The 22,210-nt window shown below is 46.5% G+C and overlaps 1 protein-coding gene across 1 annotated transcript in view; it reads right to left on the minus strand.

Annotated features, from left to right (window-relative positions):
• SHPRH (SNF2 histone linker PHD RING helicase) overlaps positions 1-22,210 on the minus strand; it is a 763,974-nt gene that overhangs the window by 450,894 nt on the left and 290,870 nt on the right. Inside the window, exons 9-10 of the mRNA XM_085612283.1 lie at positions 16,393-17,100; positions 8,314-8,565 (exon numbers count right to left, since the gene is read on the minus strand). Coding sequence (XP_085468409.1) covers positions 8,314-8,565; positions 16,393-17,100 — 960 coding nt within the window. The remainder of the gene's footprint in view (positions 1-8,313; positions 8,566-16,392; positions 17,101-22,210) is intronic.

A 22,210-nucleotide genomic window follows, 5' to 3' on the forward strand; every position in this document is an offset into this window, starting at 1 on the left:
AATGCATGGGTTAGTGACTAAATTGTGTGAATGTCTGTATCAGTCTGTTAGTTGGTGTGTAAGCAGCTGCATGGGTTGGTGAGTAGCTATATGAGTGGCTATATGTGTTATTTATTGATTGGTTGTCTGAGTATCTGTATGGGTGCTTGAGTGTCTGTGTGGGTGAGGGTGTGTGACTGTGCATAGATGTGTGAGTGGGTTATTCACTGGGTGTATGGGTTCAAGACTGCATGTGTGAAGGGCTGTATGGGTGGGTGAGTATGTGTGTGTATGGGTGTGTTGGTGAGTAAATGAATGTCTCAGTGGTACATGTGTGAGTGACTACATATGTGAAAGGCAGTTTATGTGAGTGTTGGAGTATATAAATGACTATATATGAGAGTGAGTGATTGTGAGAGTGGCTGTATGGATGAGTGTGTGCTTGTATCAGTGATTGTATAAGAGTAAGTATGTGTTAGTATCTGTATGAACTAGTGAGGTGGAGTGTGTATAACTGTATAGGTGAGTAAATGGGAGTGTGATTGATTATTTGCATGACTGACTAGGTGTGTGAGTAACTATATGGACGAGTGGCAATGTGTGACTGTCTGTATAGGTGTATATGATAGTGCTGTATTGATGAGTGACTGTATGGGTGAATGAGTGGATGTGTGTGTAGACCTAGGAATCTGTGAGTGGGTATGTAGTAACTGGTATTGGTGTGTCTACGGTTTCGAAAATGATAGTCTTTATTTTAGAGTGGGTGTATCAAAGGTTATATTAGAGTATGAAGAGGTGCATCAGATTATTATGTGGATGATGTAATCAGTGATGTCATTTAAGATGTCATCAGTGATGTCACTGACCATGTCATGAATGATGTAATATTTGACGTCATCAGCCGTGCATTGCGGGGGCGCGAGTTATAGTTAGCTCAACTAACTAGAACGGCCGAATTTCTCTGGTTTTGTACGAGTGAAATGTCCAACTAACTATAACGTCCCTGAAACCTGTGTTTTTTTCAGTGAATTTCTCAGGTTTTGTAAATGCTAATTTCTAACTATAACGTCCATGAAACCTATGGTTATTACAGTAAATTTCAAAGGTTTTTTAAATGCTCATTTCTAACTATAACGTTCCTGAAACCTATGTTTTTTCAGTAAAATTCTAAGGTGTTTTATATGCTAATTTTTAACTATGCCTACAGAAGTAGGACATGTGCAGAAAGAGGAAGAAAGGTACAGAAAGAAGCAAGAGAAATGCAGAAAGAGGCAACAGAAGTCCAGAAAGACGAAGAAAAGTGCAGAAAGAAGCAAGAGATATGCAGAAAGAACCAACAGAGGTGCAAAAAGAGGCCTTGTTGCAAAGTAATCCTGTTTTCCCAACTTTTTGCTGACTGGTACTGGTGGTAACCGACTGACTAACCAGGCCCAGAGCCAGTGCTATGCTGAAAGACACTTAGAATACAGGGAAAACACCTACATACACTAGGGTACACTATGGGTTGGGGTACCCCTGTGATTGGCATGATCTCCCCTGTAATGCCCTAGTACATAATAGGGCAGGGGTATTAAAACTACCTCTAATTCAGAGGTACAGAAAGAGGAAAGAAAAGTACAGAAAGAAGCAACAGAGGTGCCGAAAGAGGCAAGAGAGGTGCAGAAAGAAGCATGTGAAGTGCAGAAAGAGACAACAGAGGTGCAGAAAGACGCAAGAGAGGTGTAGAAGCAAGCAAGAGAAGTGCAGAAAGAGGCCAGAGAATTGCTGAAAGAAGCAACAGAGGTGTAGAAAGAAGCAAGAGAAGGGCAAAAAGAAGCACGTGAGGTGCAGAAATAGACAGGAAAGGTGTAGAAAGAGGGAACAGGGACATCTTGGGGGCCAATTACCCCTCCTATTACCTCAAGTAAGTCCCACACAACAGTATTGCTAAGTTCTCATAGCAGGCCACGCACCCCTTTGCCCAGCACTCTGCAAACGCGTCCCCTGACGCGCTCTTGGACGGGGATTGAAGTCCCCTTCACTGCTGGGGGTCCTTAGGGGCCAACTAGCCTACCTCTTACCTCCAGTAAGCCTCTTACAGCTGGATTGCTGAGAGTGCTCAAAGGCCACACACCCTTTTACACCACTCTGCAAACACGACTCCTGGCACACTCTTGGTTGGGGGATTAAGTCCTCTTCCCTCCTGAGGGTCCCTGGGGGCCAACTAGCCCTCCTGTTACCTCCAGTAAGCCTCTTACAGCTGGATTGCTGAGTGCTCAAAGGCCACACCCCCTTTTACACCACTCTGCAAACACGACTCCTGGCGCACTGCTGCTCGGGGAATGAAGTCCACTTTAGCCCAGAGGTCCTGAGGACACAAGAGGACCTCATCGCCCTACAAGCAAGGCGCCAAGAGGCACGTTTGCAGAGAGGTGTAAAAAGGGGCGTGGCCTCAGACCACCGCTCAGCAATACCACTGTGTGGGGTTTCCTGCTCTCGCTTCCAAGCAAAGCAGAGTTTGCAATGAAAGGGTGGGAGCCGCACAGCTCCCGCCCTGTCATTGCAAACGGCAATGTCCCGGGGTGGGCAACCCGGGACATTGCAGGAGCCGGCCCTGGGGGGGCAGTCCCCAGGGCCCAACTAATAAGCCCCGGGGAGGAGGTGGTCCCTGGGGTCCAGGGGTCTGCAATGGACCCCCGAATTTAGATATTCAGTGCTCAGGGGAGATGGTGGACCCCGGGACAGTGTGGGGGGGCTTGAGCCCCCGGACACTTTGTTTTTGAATACAGCCCCAGGGAGGTGGCGGTCCTCGAGGCCCGCATTTATATCATGTAGCCCTGGAGAGGTGGTGGACCCTAGGGCTTGGGGGACCCAAAATATTTAAAAGCCCTGGGGAGGTGGCAGTCCCCGGGTTTTGGGGGGGGGGGGGCCGCAAGGCCCCCGTACCTAAAAAGCAAATGCCCAGGGAGGTGGCGGTACCCGGGGCAGCATGGGGGGGCAGGAGTCCCCCCTCGCATTTTTTTTAAAAGCCCCGGGAAGGTGTCGGTCACTGGGGCTGCGGGGGGGGCTGCATGTCCCTCACATATAATTATATAAGCCCCGGGGAAGTGGCAGTCTCCAGGGCTGTAGGGGCCACTGCCTACAGCCCTGGGGACTGGCCCACCCGGGGGCTTATAGAAAACAAAGAGCGGGAGCCCGAAAATGCCCCGGGGAGGTGGCAGTACCCGGGGCTGCGGGGGCCCCTGCTAATTATTTCGGCATTGCCCTCAGGACCACCCGGGGGCTTATAGAAAAAGAAGCGCAGGAACCCGTGCTTCATTTTCCCCAAAAACTTTTGCCGGATTCGCGCAGCCAGCGCGAATTTGGCCGTTAAAAAAAGCTTTCTTTGGCCCTGGGGGGTCCTTGTGGGAACCACTGAGCAGGCCTAGGGGGTCAGGGTGTTTGTACCCTGCCCCCTTTTCTTGTTTATTTACCCTTTTCTTGTGACTTTTTCTGGCAGCCAATCAAAATGAAGCTCGTGCTTGGGAGGATTCGCGAATCCTCCTCGGTGCTCAGATATCAATATTTTTATTTTCTAAATTTCTCAGCAACTACAGAATGGATTGACACCATTTTAAAAAAAAAAAGGGTGCTTTCTGAATCAAGAGCTACCTTTTTGCCAAATTTGGTGTAATTCTGTTCAGCAGTTCGGGCTGTAGCCGTGTCTAAAGTTCTGGGACCCCCCTTTTCTCTTGGCCCCCGCTTGACGAATCACCACAAAACTTTCAAGACAGGAGCTGACTGGAGCGCCCCATTAGTTTTGAAAATTTCACGAAGATTCGTCAATTGGCGCCAAAGACCTTGGCAAATCAAAAAACGCTTTTCCTATGGAAACTAGGTCCTAACTATAACTACAGGATATATATATATATATATATATATGATCCCAAACGGAGTCCCAAACGCGCTCTCGGAGTAAATAATAATTACCAGGGAAACGGATGGTCACATTGACACAGGTAGGTTTATTCACATCATAAACCTGCTGCAACGCATTTCACCCGCGAACGGGCTTGTTCACACAGCGTGTCTCACAATAATGCCACAATACATACTGTTCCGTAGACAAGTCAATAACATAAACAAAGGACTTGGAAAATACATGCAGTCTGCAATGTTACGCTAAGTAAGGCGCCATATTGTAATGTGCTTAATCTGGTAGTTAATGTTAGAGATCATACAAAATTTTATATTGTTATTCTGTAAGGAAGTATTCACCATGATGGAATGAGTCACAATTATAATAGTACTCATATTTCATTTGTTAGCGAAAAAATCTGCATCAACTACAAACTGTGGCAAATGTTGCGTTAATACACACATCGATACACAGATATCTTAAAAGCATGAGATACTGATTTAACAATCAAAATTTGCATATGTAAGGACGTGGATCCTCAGAGGATCCGACAGTCCCCGTGTTCAAATCTTATTGGCTACCAACACTTAAACCAGAAAGTGTTGGCAGCCATCTTTGGCCTCTGCTTGAGCCAAGTCCCACAAAAAACATTGATAAAAAGGACTAGGAGGCAAGGTAAGAATAACCTGATCCCCTAGGCATCTGGGGGAGGAGGGGGGTGTTAGGGTAATAATCTTTTGGCTGGACCTGAAACAAAAAAAGAAGCGCGGGCTCCGTGCTTCTGTACTAATAGGCCCCCGGGTGGGCCAAGTCCCGGTGGCATGTGGGACTTGAAGGAGGTAGGCGCACAGGCCCCTCCAAGGCTTGTAAATGCCCCAGGTATCACCACCTACCTGGGGCTTTTGTGTTCTTAAAGGGGGGGCCTCTCCGACCCCCCACGGGCAAGTGAACCACCATCTCACCGGGGCCAGAGTGAAAAAATAAACTGGAGGGCTGCGTGAACCTCTTCAGGCCCTGGGGACCACCACCTTTACAGACGCCCTCGGGCCCCAGGGACCACCATCTCCCTTGGGCCAAATTAACATTTAAAGTGGGAGGGGGCCACGTGCCCTTCCTCCCAGTGTCAATAATAGCCCTGTGGACCACACCCTCCAGGGACTGCTTCTGCTATGTTTCAGGGAGCCCACCCCGAACGTAGCTGTATGCTGTGGCCTGGCAGGAGCTTTAACCGCGCTCCTGCCAAGCCACAGCAAACACTACGCTTCCAGGAAGCGAGAGCAGAGAAATGCTCTTGTAGCTGGAAGTGGAGGACTTGTCTGTTTCCCTGCCCACTGTCAAGCAAGCAGGAAAACAGAAAAATTGCTTTCAGATAGAGGGAGCTGCATGTTTAGCAGCTTCCCGCGTCTGAATGCAATGTTGGCTCCTGCAGGAGGTGGGGAGCCGGCAGGGACCACGGGGGCCTTCAGGCTCCCCTCACGGTCCCGTAGCACACTGGGTGCCCTGGAGGCACACAACCGACATGGCTAGGCCCCGGGGGATGGGGTTCCCAGAGCTGAAATCGGCCCAGTGAGAGGGACTGCTGACCCCCCCTATTAAAAATAATTAAAAGAAAAGACCGGGCCCCGGAATAAGTCGTCTCTGCCTCTTTCTCAAGCACTCTGCAAAGGAGCATCCTGGTGCACAACTGTTTGGGAGATGAAGTCCCCTTGGCAGATGAGAGTCCCCGGGGGCCAACAACCCCTCCTGTTACCTCCAGTAATTCGCACACCGCAGGATTGCTGAGAGGCTTGCCCCCTTTCTCCACCACTCAGCAAAGGTGCCTCCTGGTGAACTACGGGTTGGAGGAATGAGGTCATCTTGGAAGTGAAGTTCCTTGAGGGCCAAGAACCCCTCCAATAAGTCCCACACAGTGAGATTGCTGAGAGCCATGGGAGGCCGCCCCCTTTCTCCACCCCTTGGCAAACAAGCCTCCTGGTGAGCTACTGGTTGGGGGATGAACTTCCCTTGGATGCTGAGGGTGCTTGGGTGGCCAAGAACTCCTCCTGTTACCTCCACTAAGTTCCACACAGTGGGATTGCAGAGAGCTTTTGAGAGGCCCTGACCCCTTTCTCCACTAGTTAGGAAATTGAAAAAACCTTACAAATTCACTAAAAAGAACAAAGGTTACAGGGATGTTAGTTAGGAAATAGTGGCTGTATGGGTGAATGAGTGGGTATGTGAGTGTTTGCATGGATGAGTGAGTGGGCATGTGACAAATCGTATGGCTATATGAATAGGTATGTGAATGGTTCCATGGGTGTTTGAGAGACTGTATGAGAGACTGTATGGGGGTGTGAGTGGGTGTGTGAGTGGTTCTGTAGATGATGTAATCAGTGATGTCATCTGAGATGTCATCAGTGATTCTATGAGTGATTTCACTGACAATTTCATGAGTAAAGTAATATGTGAGGTCATAAGTGGTGCATTGCGGTGGCTAAAATTATAGTTAGCTGAGGTAACTATAACGAGTGAATTTCTATGGTTCTGTACTGGTAAAATCTGAGCCTTACTATAAAGTCCCTGTAGCCTTTGGTTTTTTCATTGAATTTCTAAGTTTAAAATAAAATTCTAATTCCTAACTATAACGTCCTTGTAACCTTTGTTTTTTTCAGTGAATATTATATATATTCACTGAAAGAACCAAAGGTTAAAATAACGTTATAGTTAAGTATAGTTGTGCCCTAAGGTAACTCGCAACCCTGCCATGCACAGTTTTCTCTTGAATAAATTCATTGCAAATGTTGCAGTGATATTATCAATGGTGTAATAGAAGATGTCATGAGAGATGTAATACGTGGGGTAATTACCAGTGCATGGAGTGGGTGTCAGTTACAATTACCTTAAGGCACGAGCTGTAGATACCAATGCGATTTATAACTGGTGAATTACAGTGATTTTGTATGTTTCAAATGTTACATTGTCAATGAAAGTTCTAGGAATTTTTTTATGTAAAATAATATTTTGTTGACCTATATAAAGCCGACCCACACCATACACGGTCTTCCGCTGTGTATGTCGGGGGTTGGCTGCAGGGCCTGCTTCCAACACCCCACAGGCAGCCAACGCCTGTGGCCTACCCACCAGGGGGCAGCAAGCCCCACATTGTGCAGGGCTAGTGGTCAGGGTCTCTGGCAAACCCCATTGCAGGCCGCCAACTCCATGCTGCCACAGCCTTTGGGCTGCCCGGCATAGGGTTGGCCTTAGGGCCCTGGGCCAAAACATATATATTAAGTGGTGCACCCCCATCTCCCCTAGTCTTTATTGGCCTTAGGGACCCTATCCCTTAGGGCCAACATTTTATAAAAATGGGAGGGGGTAGCGTCTCCCCTCCAGGAGCCTTTAAAAGGCCCCAGGGACCCTATCCCCTGGGGCTCATTTATTTAAAAAGGGAGGGAGGGCCCCCCTTCCCAAGCCTATTGTGGCCACAGGGACCTCATCTCCCAGACCCTCTCTTAATCATAGGGGGGTGCCCCAGTGTCTTGATATGAAGCTACCAAAACATCAAGTGGCATCTAGGTCAGGCCTAAAATTAGGCTTCCAGAGTGGAGATAGCAACTTGAATTGCTACCACCTGCTCTGGCAACAAACACGGACAGAAACAAAAACTATTTACGTTATCAGTTTGCAATTTCAAAAGCACGCAATGGAATACATTTTTATTTGTGATGAAATCCAAGTCAGACATGTGAAGGATTTTTTCTTCACAATACGCAAGTATTTTGGGAAAATGCACATGCTGAAAAAGTAACAATATTCATTATCCTCCTCGCAAAATATCTGGCACACCAAGTGGGATCTCTTACAAAAGAATGGATCAGTCTGAGGGCACTTTGAGCGAAGTGCTAGATGGCTTTCTAGAAATTAGATTGTGTATGTTCAGAAGGGAAAAAGAGGGCTCTGGGTGTTAACACTGAAAATTCCAGCATGGTCTTAAATGTGCACAATTACGAAAAATGACCAAATGTTTTATTGGTTAAGACCCCAATAGGGAACAAAAATTTTAAACAATATTACCAGAATCATACCATAAATCCATTACTACACATACATAAAAACAAGGTGCCGAGTCTAAAAGAAACAATGTAAAAACGGGGAGAGAGGGAAAATACAGTTGACAGCTTAGGACGAGACACAATCTTTATGAATTTAAATGGATAGTTAGTCTAGCTAAAAAGTATGGCCATTAATTACTACTGACGTTACTCTGCATGTAGTTATGCAACTAATTAAATGCTAGCCCTAATCAATATGTCTATAGGAATGCTCCACAGGTTTTTTAACAATTCTTAAATAAATATCTCCCACGAAAAACAGCGTGCCTTTTACTGTTGAAGAAGGTGCAAGGCTGCATACCGCCTGTGTCATAAATGCTGCAGGTAAGCCAATCTACAGGCTTTGCTTTAATTGATAAAACTAACCTTAGCAGTGGTACATTCAACCATCTGTGCCTCATCCAGGCAGATTCGCCACCACTCCACTGCAACTAAGGGGCTTGGGATGGCCATGTAGCGTTTCTGGTTCCTGAAACGTCGCCCGTCTTCACTGTTGCTGTGTGGAAGGTCAACATAATTCAGCTCAGTGCGTAGAACATCATAGGTAGTAATAACCACATCCTGCTTAGCCAACATGTGAGGCTGGAGGAAGCCATGTTTCTTTACACCTTGATAAACCTAATAGGGTAGGAAAAACAAACACTTAAACAAGGACTTACAAAGCCAATGGTCCGGCCTTAGCACAATAGCGCATTCATTTATTTCTTTATTGCAAGCACCTGCCTCAACCATTAGCAAAAATAATATGCTGCCACCTAAACATAGGTGCCACATACTTGCAATACAATTTTTGAATGTAAAAAAATTCACTGATGTGGCTTTTTTACTAGCGATACTTTTAGATTTTTAGTTGTGCCATGGATTGTATTATTATTATTTGGGAAGCAGAGAGAAATTTGACACTAACCAACCAAGTATTCAAATCGTAGGCAGCTACAATGTCACTTTAGAAATTCAACTTTAAAAAGGAGAAGGGAAATAAACCTCTATTTAACTGGGCGCCTGAAGCGCAGGCAAAATAAATAGCTGTTGAGAACTTTTTGGTACATCTGCATTACAGAAAGGTGCTTGGTGAGATGTGAAGGGTTAATCTGAGATCAGGACTTTTGTCAATCTTGGCTGTCAAGTTTGCTGATTCTTCAAGGATCAAAATCCTAGAATACTCCAAAGATAATCAATTTGGAAAATAAATGGAAGAAGGAACATTTTTCGTTTTGCCCAAAGAAGGATTCGCAGATCTTTGAAGGACTCAGAGATCTAGGATATATGACTGTCTGGTAGCAACTGAAAGAAATCTTGTATCACTCTTTACTGGATGCCAGGAACCGAAGCCTGCATCCTAAAAGAAAGTGACAAACAGGATTTGTGGGGCTGAAGTCGCATTACCAGAACAGCAGATACTGCCCTAAAACAGTAAAAGAAAACTACTGTTTTTTCCTTTGACCCCGTGAAATTGGTGGATTTCATTTCAGGTCAACAAATTTGTTGCTAAACAATTCAGTATCCTTTATTTTATTGCACTATCCTAAGAAAAAACAGGAGGACGAATGCATGGCACAGACCATGAGCAGTGAGCACTGTGGACCTGATGTTTGCTCAGGGACTCAACCTGCAGCGCATGGAAAGGGTCATACACAGCTGGCTTAGTGGCACAATGGTAGAGCAGAGCTTGTCTGCAGACAAGGCCTCCCAAAAGATCACTAACAATGCTTGAAGGCCGTACGCAGCTGCCCAAAATGCTGCTGCCTGCAAACATGGCTGGGACCGAGATGAGCTCCTATCGCTTAGGCCCTCCACTTGCCCAGGCCAGGCGATCGCTTCACTTAGAGATATGGATGGGCCTTTTCAGTGCCCTTGCTGCAACTCTACCCTCAATCCTAGCCACACTTCTTGGATGGCTAAGGAGTCGTGTCCGACCCGCCAAGTTCCATAAAGCTCTCTGGCTTAAAAGCCTGCCTCATTAATTGCAGGTCACTGCCCAAACACGCCCTCGACATACATTAATCCCTAGTTGATAATGACTGGGATCTCATGTTCCTGACCGAGACTTGGTTGCACGAAAACTCCTTCTCGGCAGTGGCCTTAGCCATCCCCCAGGGCTATAGCATAGTTTGTGCTAATAGGAGAGCCAACAGACCAGGGGGTGGTGTGGCGATTATCCATAAAGATACATGGGAGACGTCAACTGCCAATTTTGGTCAGATGGGTAGTATTGAAGGACTCCCCTTTTGCATTAAACTGTCCTCCTCTGCCTCCTTTGCATGGCTCCTTCCCTACAGGCCCCGGGCTGCTGTCATAGTTCCTCCCCCATTTTGGCAGACTATATCACTCAGGCTAGAACCCACTATTTAAACTTTACGGTCCTAGGTGACCTTAACCTACATGTGGATGACCCCTCTTGCTCAAATAGTGCAAACTTTATTGCGTCGCTTGCTGGTTTTAACCTGACTCAATTGGTCTCTTCGCCAACGCACAAAGTGGGCCATATGCTGGACCTCACTTGTTCTAACCTGCAGGAGGTTATAGTAAACACTCCCACCCCGGTGATTAGGTCGGATCATTTTCTGGTCCCCTTCCAGCTACACCTGAAGGTTAAGTCCAAGGTCACTTCGCTCCCTAAGGATGCAAGGAGGAACTTGAGTAGGGTCTCCCCTGAGACTTTAGCCCCTCTTCTTAAGAACGCCAAGCTTCCCCTTTCAAATAACCCTGATGGCACATTGTAAACTTGAATTCTTGGTTCGTGGAGGCCCTGGATAAAATTGCACCACAGAGGCTCGTCAGCTCTTCCAGAGTAACTCCCTCCGCTCCTTGGTTCTCAGAGGACATCAGAGCCAAAAAAGCGAATGCAAAAGATTGGAGCGTAAGTGGGGAAAATCATATGCAACGGAGGATAAAATTGTTCATAGGGCTACACTATCACAAACTTCTCATTAATAAGAGAAGAGATTTTCTGGCTGACCGCATTGCCAGCGCTAGCAATTCTTCTTGGGAAGTTTATAAGATCGTGAAATCCTTCACTAACCCCTCAGCTCTTATGCACCCCGCTGTTCCTTCATTGGAGCTGTGCAACAGCCTTTCGAACTTCTTTGAAGATAAAGTCTCTCAGATCTATGCCTCCTTCCCTGCAGCTCCCTAACCTGGCGGGGAGGACGTCACTCATTGCCATAGCCAGAACCAGCCGGTGTTTTCGAAGTTCGCTATGATTCCCATTGAGGCATCCCTCACTGAAATGAAAATCCGGGTCACCTCATGATCTCTGGCAAGCTAGACAATACAGCTTACTTAGCAGAGTGGCTTAATCCACCCCTCAATGCCATCTGGAACTCCTCACTAAGGCTTGGGGTTTTTCTATCAGCCTTGAAACATGCGTCCTACTCTCCATACAGAAGAAATTCAACGCCGACCCGGAAGTTGCCAGTAACTTCAGGCCCATCTCATTTCTTTCAGCCTCCGCTAGAATCCTAGAGAAATTAGCACACCAGCAGCTGGCAGCCTTTGTTGAGTCCAATAGGCTACTGCATGACTCCCAGTCTGGCTTTCGCCCTGGCTACAGCACGGAATCAGCACTGATTGAGATGGCTGATTTAATTTGCTGGGTGGTGCATGGGGGCTCTGCGACCATGTTGGTACTCCTCGACTTGTCAGCAACGTTTGACACGGTGTCTCATTCCATCTTGCTTGATCGTCTTAAGCAAATTGGCATCCGTGGGACCGCGCTGGACAGGATCGCTTTTTACCTACATGGCCGAGACCAACAAGTTTTTCTCCCCCCTTTCACCTTTGCTACAAAACCGCTTAGATGGGGGGTGCCTCAGGGCTCGGCCCTAAGCCCACTGCTCTTTAATATCTATCTGGCACCTCTGGAGGAGCTCATTGGTAATATAGGGATCAAGGTGATATCCTATGCGGATGACACCCAACTGATGTTCTCCTTCAGCGAGGTGTCGTCTTCTGTCTTTGACTCCTTCAGAGACCGTCTCAAAAGCACTTCTATCTGGATGAGCAACAATATTTTAAAGCTCAATGCCAATAAGGAGGTCGTCCTGTTTTTTAACCAAGCAGTCCCACCCCCGGCTGCTTTGTAGTGGCCAGCAGGAACCTTGGAATCAGATGAGATAAGGGGAGAGGATGCAGCCTTACAGCTAGAGCGGTCGACCTCGAAGCTGGGGAACCGGGTTCGAGTCTCGGCAATGATGCTCACCAACCTGTGATTCAAGGTAAATCACTTAATCTCCCTGCACCTATCAAAAATGAATGTGTCCTTCTCTAACAAAACTGGTGCTCATGTAAAGCGCTCTGATACCCGATTCGGGTCTAGTTTGCGCTATATAAAACTCTATAATTTTTTTTTTTTAAAGAACTATCTCTGCCCATGTCCAGCACGAATCTGCTGCCTGCTTTGGCAAGATGAAAACGATTCGAAAATTCATCGACTTCTTGCCAGAGCAATCCCGTAAAACTGTAGTGCATGCGTTAATCACCTCGCATCTCGACTGCGCCAATGGACTCTACACCTTGGCCTGCCTTGCGGCTTGATCTGCAGACTACAGATAGTGCAAAATGCGGCTGCTAGATTGGTATGTAAGGTTCCCCTCCGCCACCATATCTTTCCCCACCTCAGACAACATCATTGGCTCCCGGTGGCCAAGAGAGTTCGTTTTACGGGCCTACCAGGGCAGAGGTCCTAACTATCTGAGGAAGAGACTTCACCCTTACCAGCAGGGTAGATCGCTGAGGTCCAACAATAAACGCTACCTCACTATCTCCTGCTTTGCTAAAGCAAGGAGGGGGGGCAGAACGTTTGAGGTGGGAACCTCCAAATGCTGGAATGACTTGCCTCTTTAACTACGTGCAATGCACTCTGAGCAGGAGTTCAGAAAGGCCTTGAAGACTTGGCTGTTTAGGCACAAGGACTAGATCTTTTGCTAGGTCTGCTCTGTTGTTATCCGCTTTAGTGGTGGGAGACTTCAGTCGAGGTAGCTGCACGCTCTACAAATGTCTTTATTATTATTATTATTACAGTTATACACAGGCCCTACCCATGTCCAGAGTATGCTGTGGACTGGCAAAGGGCAAAGAGAGATTATTTAGTAGCACAAGGTCTAGATCAGGGCATGCATCCAGAGCCTGCAATGAATGGCCAAACAATAAGCAGTGCATGGGGGTTGAGTGAGTGGAATGGTCAGTATACAGCCTGCGGCCAAGCCACATTGTGCACAGCAAGAGACTGTTCACAGTGAAGTCAAGTGTGCCGAAAGTTGTGCAGAGAGCCTCGTAAACAGGTTCTTTGTTGAACTGGGCTTGTGCACTGCCAATTACCCTATGTCCAGGGTTGAGGGGGAGTAACAGAGCTTGTGGGTTGGAGGAGTTCAAGGTTGAGTATTGGGCATAGGTCCTACCTGAATATCATGCGGAGCTGTAGTTGGGTGCATTAACATTTTAACATAGGGCCAGGTTGTAGGCTGTGTCCTGCGGACAACTCCATCTTCACACAAAGGTCATATGCTTCAGAATCTGAGCATTTAGGAGGTTGAGTCAAGGTAACGCAGGGTTGGACGCAACCACGGGATATAAAGTATATTTAAAAACAACTGAAAAAAAGTTAATTAATAGTCAATTATGTTTTCACTTTATCAAAAAACTGTGGTGCAAAAAAATGTACTGCCCCCCCTAGACCGGCTAAAACGGGACACACAGCACTGGCATACATTGCCGTTGACGCTGCTTGGGAAGGCAGCACTCTTTAAAATGATGGCGCTCCCACGATTTCTCTATGCCTTAGAAAACACTCCATTTCCGGTTCCAGCGAGTTATTTTAAAATGATAGCGACTGAGGTATCTAGTCTACTATGGGGAAACAAGCCAGTGCGTATTGCAATGGACAAACTGTTTAAGAGCTGGTATGATGGGGGTATAGCACTTCCCAACATACAACTGTACTACTGGGTTGCACAGTTGAAAATCATCAGTCAATGGATTCACGCCCCGCTGACCGACCCTGCGTTTCAAGCGGACAGATATGTGCTAGGAGACGGAGGTGTCATGGCGGCCTTATACAATCGAAAACGAGCTAACCCGCTGATTGGCCCGACAGCACACACAGTGGACATATGGTACTCGGCACAGAAAAAATTGGGATGGCAGGGGGTGATCACACAGCTTACCCCACTCTGGGATACACGGCGGCTGGGAAGACTCAGAAAAAGCAAGGGATTCAATAACTGGGATGTAATAGGAATCTCAACGGTAGGTAACCTGTGGGTTAAGGGCGGGGCGATTGCGTTCGAGCGCCTGCAAGAACAATACGAACTTGCACCCTCTGAACGATTTAGGTATATGCAGATTAGACATGCATTGCATGCGGTTATACCGCCAAACACCACATTACCAGAGGCATCCCCCTTAGAAGATAGGCTTCTGACTACATGATGAAAAAGGTCAGCTCTTTTACTTACCGTAAATTAGTTAATAACCTACCGGACCCAACGCAGGCACTGAAGGACAAATGGTCCGTGGAACTAGGGGAACTCGACGACACAGACTGGCAGGCGGCACTCTCATCACCGCGGGAAGTTGCGATACCCTCGAGATTAAGACTAATACAATTGAAGATATTGCACCGGGTATACTACACTAGATTAACCTTGCATAGAATAGGGAATGCCCTCCATCCGTATTGCCTGAGGGAGTGCGGGGAGGAAGGTACGTTTTACCACACTCTATGGCAATGTTCGAAGATCATGACGTACTGGGTGGCAGTGATGAGGACCATTTCGCAGACGGTAGAGGTGTCGGTGGCACCAGAGCCTAAAAGATGTTTGTTAAATATATGGGAACCTAACGATTTAACTCACCCGGAACAAGATTGGGCGACTTTGGGTATGATGGTTGCCAGGAGGAATATAGCTAGACTGTGGAGCTCCAGATGCTTACCAACGATTGGTGACTGGTGTGGGGACATGGACGAGGCCATGGTGGCGGAGAAGGCTGCATATGTTAAGCGGGGCTGTCCCCAGAAGTGAGGGAGGGTGTGGGGAGCCTGGAATAAGTACAGGGGTTTTATCTGTGAACCACCGGAGGTACCGAGTGAGGAACACCTGAGCTGAAAGGGGGAGAAGAGGCGGCCGCGTAGGAGGGATATCAGGTGTGAGCCATCATGTAATAACTGTAACAGAGACGTGTACCATGATAAAAAGAAACTGTACCAACCAACTGTAATATGTGTATACAGGTATGAATCTCTTTTGCCCTTTCTTTAATAAATAAAAAGATGTTTTAAAAAAAAAAAAACTGTGGTGCATGTTTAACATGTTTAAAACAAATCTTAGTTTAAGTGAAGTTAAGGCTGATAAACAAAAGTGCCCCAACCCCCAGCAAAATTGTTCGGAGGTGGTTTGCGGAGCGAACCATACTTCTATCTCTGGCCATGCAAATCATAACTGGCTTCCCAAATGGAATGCTCAGGACTTCACAATATTTATACCACTAAGGGCCAGATGTAGGTAAATGTGAAATACCGATTCCTTAATATCGAATTTTACCGATTCGGTATTAAGAAATCGGTATTTCCTATGTAAGTAAAGATTCGGTAAAAAATACTGAATCCTTAATATTCCTTGTTACCGAATCGGTAATTGAGATCCGGTAATAAGGAATACCTATCCATTCATTTCTATGGGCTTGGAGGCCCCAAAGGAATGAATGTGAAGGTATTTCAAGGGTGCCAGGGTGTCCAAAACCCTGTTGCACCCCTGAAATGTGCATGTGTGCACTTGTGGCATGGATGTGTGCCACATGGCACATTAATAAAAGCAAAAAAGTGCTTTATGTAAGGAAATCGCTACTTACCACCAACTTGAAGTTGGTGGTAAATAATGATTCCTTAAGGCTGAGGTGCACTGTTTTCAGTGCTTCCTACATTGCATTTAAGGAATCGGTATTACTGATTCCTTATTTACCGATTCCTTACCTATATCGCACATGGCTAAATACAGGTCGGTAACGCTGAAATTTACCGAATTTTGCCATTACCGACAGGTATTTAGCCACCTACATCTGGCCCCTAGAAACAAAACTTAACATCACAGCATTACAAAATAATAAAACATATCAAAAGAAAACCACTACATTGCATATAGTGATGTCATCAATAATGTCAATGTTATTGTAACACACAGTATCATTGACGTCATTTTGCACATCATAGATGAAGTCATCAGCACTGCAACTTGGGTGAGAGTTAAAGTTTGCATGGTGGGAAAGCACTCATGTATGAATTATCTTAGAATCACTGATTCACCTAAAATGTTCCTGGCAATTCAACTTTGCAACATTCACATCAATGCCAAGTCTTCTGAAAGTGAGATGCAGTTTGAACTATACTATGACAATTAAAAAGAAATCTGTATTGTCGTCATACTGGTCACAACTTTAAAAGCATCTTACCATGACCTGAAGGGACGATGATCTCACGTGCCTGTTAATTTCATCCACCCACTGATGGCAGATCGAGTTCGGGGAGATGATCAATGTGGCCCCGGTAGACACTGGCTTCATGGCCACCAAGCAGTGGGGACAATAAAAGGGCTTGATGCTTAGATTTTCCTCTTTGTAGTTTACACAGTCAGCATGTTGCCACAGAAGACACTGCAGACATTGTACACGTGGCTTGTAATCAACAAGTCCAAGCTCCCCACAGATACATTCAAAACGATAGTTCAATGTGCTAAAAGGTAACATTGAACTAGGAGGTGATACAAGTTCCTCTGAAGGAAGCCTCTGTTGTGCCTCATCTTTGAACTCTACTTCAGGCACAATTCCAGTGTCAGTCATTCTCAGTGGACTACAGCTGACAGCACTAGGAGAGGTGGGTTGCACCAATAGAGAGTTGGAGCTTTCATCTACAACACTGAGGGAAATTCTTTCCTCCTGAGCACCGTCTTCCTTAGTGCAGATGGAAGGCTCTGGCATCCCTCGCTCAACAGCACTTGTAATGCAGTAGTCATGTTCAGCTGCAGTGACACTGACATACGGGTGAGCTGAAGAAACAGTGCCCACAGATTCTTCACTCTTTATGGACTCTGCAGCGTAATTTTTATCTATTGACCATGATGACTTACGAATCCTTCCTGAAGTTCTTGTTGGCTGTACCACCTAAAATTAAATATAAAACACGAATTAGCATTTAACATATTTTGCTATGAAATGCCAATTTCTCTATAGTTCCTAAGGCAGTGTGATGACATTATGCTTTATTTTATCAAAGCAAAAGTATTTCTCAAAAAATGGCCACCAGCCTTCCTTTAAAAAAAATAATAATTGCCCTTTTAAGATTTTAGTTGGTGTGTTTGGATGCAAATCAAAGAATACATGTATTTATTATTCCAGCTTTAACGAGCATATAAAGCCTTAAAGTAGCATCAATGTGTCCTCTAACAGAAGGTCAACATTATATGTTGCATGCAAAACATAAAAAAACAGGCAAGAGGTGTATAACTTGTGTACATAAAAAGCTATACAAAAGTAAGTAACATAAAATAGTGTTTCAACCCACTGAGTCAGGTATGTGGGGTAGAATACAAACAGTACTATGATCTAACTGTTAGAGCAATCAACACAATCAATCAACAGAAGAGTGATTCCAGAACAAAGGGGAGCTTGCATGAGGAGTCACGCCTGTTTTTTTGAAGAACCCTCACTCACCAACCTGGTTGGTGACATGCTTCATCATCGGGTCCCCACCAGAGAAGCTGAATGCCTCTCTGGTGTGCTACGACGCCTGATTACAGCGGAGCAGGTTTTCAATTTTTTGTGTGGGAGTGCAGTCAGTGAAAGTGCAAAGATTAAAATTACATTTACTTGTCCAAAAAGTGTTATTGTTGGAGAAGTAAGGCAAGATTAAAACAAAGTGAGGTGGATGTATCAAACTGGTTAAATTGACCAGTCACATCCCAAAGTGGTAGTGCAAATAATGGTCTACATGTTTCAGCCTCCTAATGCCCGTAGCGAGGCTTTCTTCAGGACCAAAGTGTCACAGGGGTATGCACACGCTAAGGTGCACCCTCACCTGTGACATACAACACCGCTCAACTAATGGTTCACGTGAGGTCTTCAGTAATTTCTGAAAGCACTGAGATTCTGAAAGACAAAGCACAAATTAAAACCAAACATGCCATATTACAGGTTTTGTACAGAAATGCGATAACACAGTGTGGGTCACAACGTTCATGTGGCCACGTGTGCTCTTCTGGGTGTGTCCATAAGTTCTATATTGTAACCTATGGTGATAGTGGTAAAACAAGTGCGTGGGTTTGTAGCACTTAATTGAGCGATCGGATTTTAGGTGGACTAGATTTTGCCCAGGTCGTCAATCACAATATGAGTGAGGGTTTGTGACTCTTCATGCAAGCTCCCCTTTCTTCTGGAATCACTCTTCTGTTGATTGTTTGCATATCTAATACTAAAGGGTCCAAGAGTGGCTACACTTGTATTCCCTTTTTCTCTTATTGATTCGCTACAGTAATCAACACAACAAGACATTTAGAGGTTGGCATGTGTACTTAAAAGGCAGATTTAGTGTTCTCAAAAACTGGAAAGATGCTTTTCGTTTTAAGATCTTTAACAAGCGTTTGCCTATGAACATCTTTTGAAATGCATTGCTGTGAAAACATAGTATATACTGTTCAATCTCATTGTGCAGGGTTACCAGAAGGACAAGTTACTTACCTTTGGTAACTCTATCTAACAGAAGACTTCTCACTTTAGAATATTCCCCAGGTGTCAGACTGGATCTGGAAAATCTTGAGTAGTACCTTGGCGAGCCAGTAGGTGTCGATGTTCGGCTCTGCAGCATTGTCGTCTAAATCGGAAGGGACATCGCAGTGCCTATTTATGCGCCATCTCAGTGCGTTGACATCAGTTTCCTTCAAGATTAGTTCCCCGCTAAAAAAGCAGAGTTAGGTAAAAAAAAACAATGTTGGAGTTTGACCAGTGTGCGGTATCTAACTGTATCTTTTAGGCAAAGAGTGCAGTTTGCAGGAAAGAGTGAGCCTGCGAGCCCTCAGGGGGTTGCTTCTTCGCCAGTGCATAGCAGATCTTTAGGCAAAGTACAATCCATTTGGAGATGGCCTGCTTCTGCACTGCTTTGCCCTTCTTCGCTCCGTTGAATCCAATGAAGAGTTGATCGTCAACCCAATAGCCCTTTGAGTGATCAATGTAGAACGCCAGAGACCTTTTAGGGTTCAAACAATGGAGTATCTCCTACTCCTTCGATGGATGAGGCGGCGCGTAGAAGGCAGGCAAAGTAATACTCTGGCCAGTGTGAGAAGGGGTGACCACTTTCAGAGTCTGAAGAACCAGCTTGTCAGGGATGAAGTTGGTGTCTGGAGGCTGAACTGACAGAGCCTGAATTCCATGTACTGGCCATCTGAAACGCTATTTTCAAAGTCAAAAGCTGCAAGAGGCAGCTTTGCAGGGGCTCGCTCAAAGAGAGAACACATAAGAAAAAGACCACACTGAGGCCGCAGTGGGGAATCACAAAGGGAGTAGGTGGGATAAATGTGTGAATTTTTCAAAAACCGAGCCATAACAACTTACAGCGAGAGGGTAGATCTGGCAGCCACAAGAAAGCAAAGATGGCTGACAAGTAGCCATTAATGGTGCCCAGAGCAAGGACTTGCGGGGTGCCCAGAGCAAGGACTTGCGGGGCACCAAACAAGAAAACCTCAGCAAGAGGTGCAGAATGGGGGGTCCACATGGCATGAGGAACACCAAGCCACAAACTTGCGTCAATGGCAGGCGAAGATATTTTTAGTAGAGGGATGTCTGATTGAGATCGAAAAACCTCAACTGTCGCCGCTCAATCTCCATGCATTAGGCTGGAGCGTGCGCAGGTTCAAAGTGCAGGTCCCTGCACTGTTATTACACAGGAGATCCTCCCAAAGAGGCAGCCTGACTGGAAGGCAGATGCTTGTGCTCAGCAGTTCTAGATACCAGACCCTCTGTAGCCAATCAGGAGCCGCTAGGATGACTTGCGGCCGGTCGTTGCTGCTCTCCGTGAGAACTCAGAGCAGAAGTGGTATCGGTGGAAAGGCGTACAGGAGTCCCAAGTTCTACTCAAGACCGAATGTGTCTTCTAGCCAGCGCTAATTTGGAAACTCCAGCATGCAGAAGTGCTGACATTGTGCATTCTATGCAGTGGCAAATAGATCTAACCATGGTTCTACTCTGTCTCGGAAGAGACCTTTCATCACCTTTGGGTGTTGACCCCATTTGTGATCCGCAAGGCATCGACAGCGTAGTGTGTCTGTCCTCGCATTCAGAGTCGATGCAAGGCGCTGTAAGACCAGGAAAATGCCCTGAGGTTCAAGTCCTGTCAAGAGACGCAGACAGAGCCTTCTGACACAGAGTCCTTGCCTTGTTTGTTGCAGTAAAACATGGCGGTGGTGGTGTTCGTGAACATCTGAACTAGCCTTCCTTTGATGGAGGGAAGGAAGGCTTTCAAAGCCAAGCAAATCACCCTGAACTGTACTGAGAGTCACCTCATTCCTCACTCACTCAGACTTTAGATCCCACTGCAGAGCCCACTTATGTCAGCAGGCATGCAGGAGGCCATGAGACCCAGCAGTCTTAAGAGTCAGTCTCAATGAAATCCAGGACAGATGCCTAAAGATCAGCATCACAGCCAAAATATCAAGGACTCGCTGCTCTGGAGGCTAGGCACAGAACTGAACTGTGTCGAGAATGGCTCCAATGAAAAGGAGAGTCTGAGAGAGAGTCAAGTGGAACTTCGCCATGTTGAAAGTGAACCCCAGGAAATCAAGGTGGTCTGCCATAGTCTGGAGAAGGGCAACAACTACTTGGGGTGAGGAAGAGAAAGACAGGAACCTCAGACCTTCGCAGATGGGCTGCAAACACCGCCATCACTTTCATGAATACCTGAGGGGCACTGTTGAGGCCAAAGGGGAGCACAACGAACTGAAAATGCTTGTGGCCCACCTGTGGGCCAGCAGGACGAGGATGTAAAAATATGCATCCTGCAGGTCCAGCGGTACCATACAGTCTCCAGGGCAGTCAGAACCTAAGCCAATGTGTGCATCTTTCATTTCTCTCTTTTAAGGAAGTAGTTTAGTGGGTGCAGGCCTAAGATAGGTTGGAGGCCTCCTTCCTTCTTTGGCACCAGTTTGTAGCAGGAATAACACCACGTCCTACCTCTCATGCAGGCACTCTCTCAATGGCTCCTTTGGCCAAAAGAGCCAGCTCTTGCTGACGAAGCAAACAGAGAAGGTTCTCAGTCACACAGTCCAGTTACAGAAATGGTAGGGGGTACCCCTCTTAGATAGCCGGAGACACCCACTTGTTAGGTGTTATTGCCAACCATTGGGGCAGGTAGTGCCTGATTATGCCTTTAACAGGATGGCTGTGCAGGATGGAGGACACTCTAAAATGGTTTTGAGGCTGCAGCAGTCAGAGGGGCGGAGTAGTGCACAGCATAATGGGTCTGGCTCCCGCTTCTTTTCTGGTACCCGCAGCCGAGTTCTCGAAGGGGCTGGGCAGGCTGCTGGACTGAGTACGACTTGTATTGCAGGCAACCACAATTACCCCATCCACATCAGCAGTGGGGGTGAAAGGACTGCTGTTGCAGACGAATCGAGACGAACAGGCCAAGGGATCTGCTAGTGACCCTGTTCTCAAGAAAGCACTTCAGCGGTGCATCAGATTGTCACCAAATAGGTAGGGGCCATCAATGGGCTCATAAATCATTGAAGACATAAAATCCCCGAAAAACTAGTGTAGCTTAACCAGATGTGGCAACACAACACCACTACAGAAGCCATGGCTCTATCCAGATAGTCGGTGTCCAGTCCACACCGGATGGCGAATTTTGCTGCATCCCTCTGTCTATCAGAGCTTGGTTGATGGATGGTTCAGCCTTCCACAGGCAGCATGGAAAGCAGCTGCGCGACCAAATCCCACAATACATGGGAAAATCAGGCAAGAGGTATGCAGTGTCCATCGACCACAGGGCAAGGCTGGTGGAAGAGACAATGCACTTCCCAAAGAGGTCTGAGCCTCCATATCCAGTGATACTGTAAGGAACACCCTTGGATTGAACTTCACTGTTGAAGCCTGCACCACCAAGATTCTCAAGCGAAGGGTGCTCAAAAAGGACGGCTAGGTCATCCAGGATGGGGCAGTGCAGACAGGCAATCATTCAGTGTACGGAAGCCCTGTGCAAGGTTTTGCCCAGGCCCCTCATGAGGAT

The sequence above is a fragment of the Triturus cristatus genome, chromosome 6 (genome assembly GCF_964204655.1).
Source record: "Triturus cristatus chromosome 6, aTriCri1.1, whole genome shotgun sequence".
Classification (NCBI taxonomy): Eukaryota; Metazoa; Chordata; class Amphibia; order Caudata; family Salamandridae; genus Triturus; species Triturus cristatus.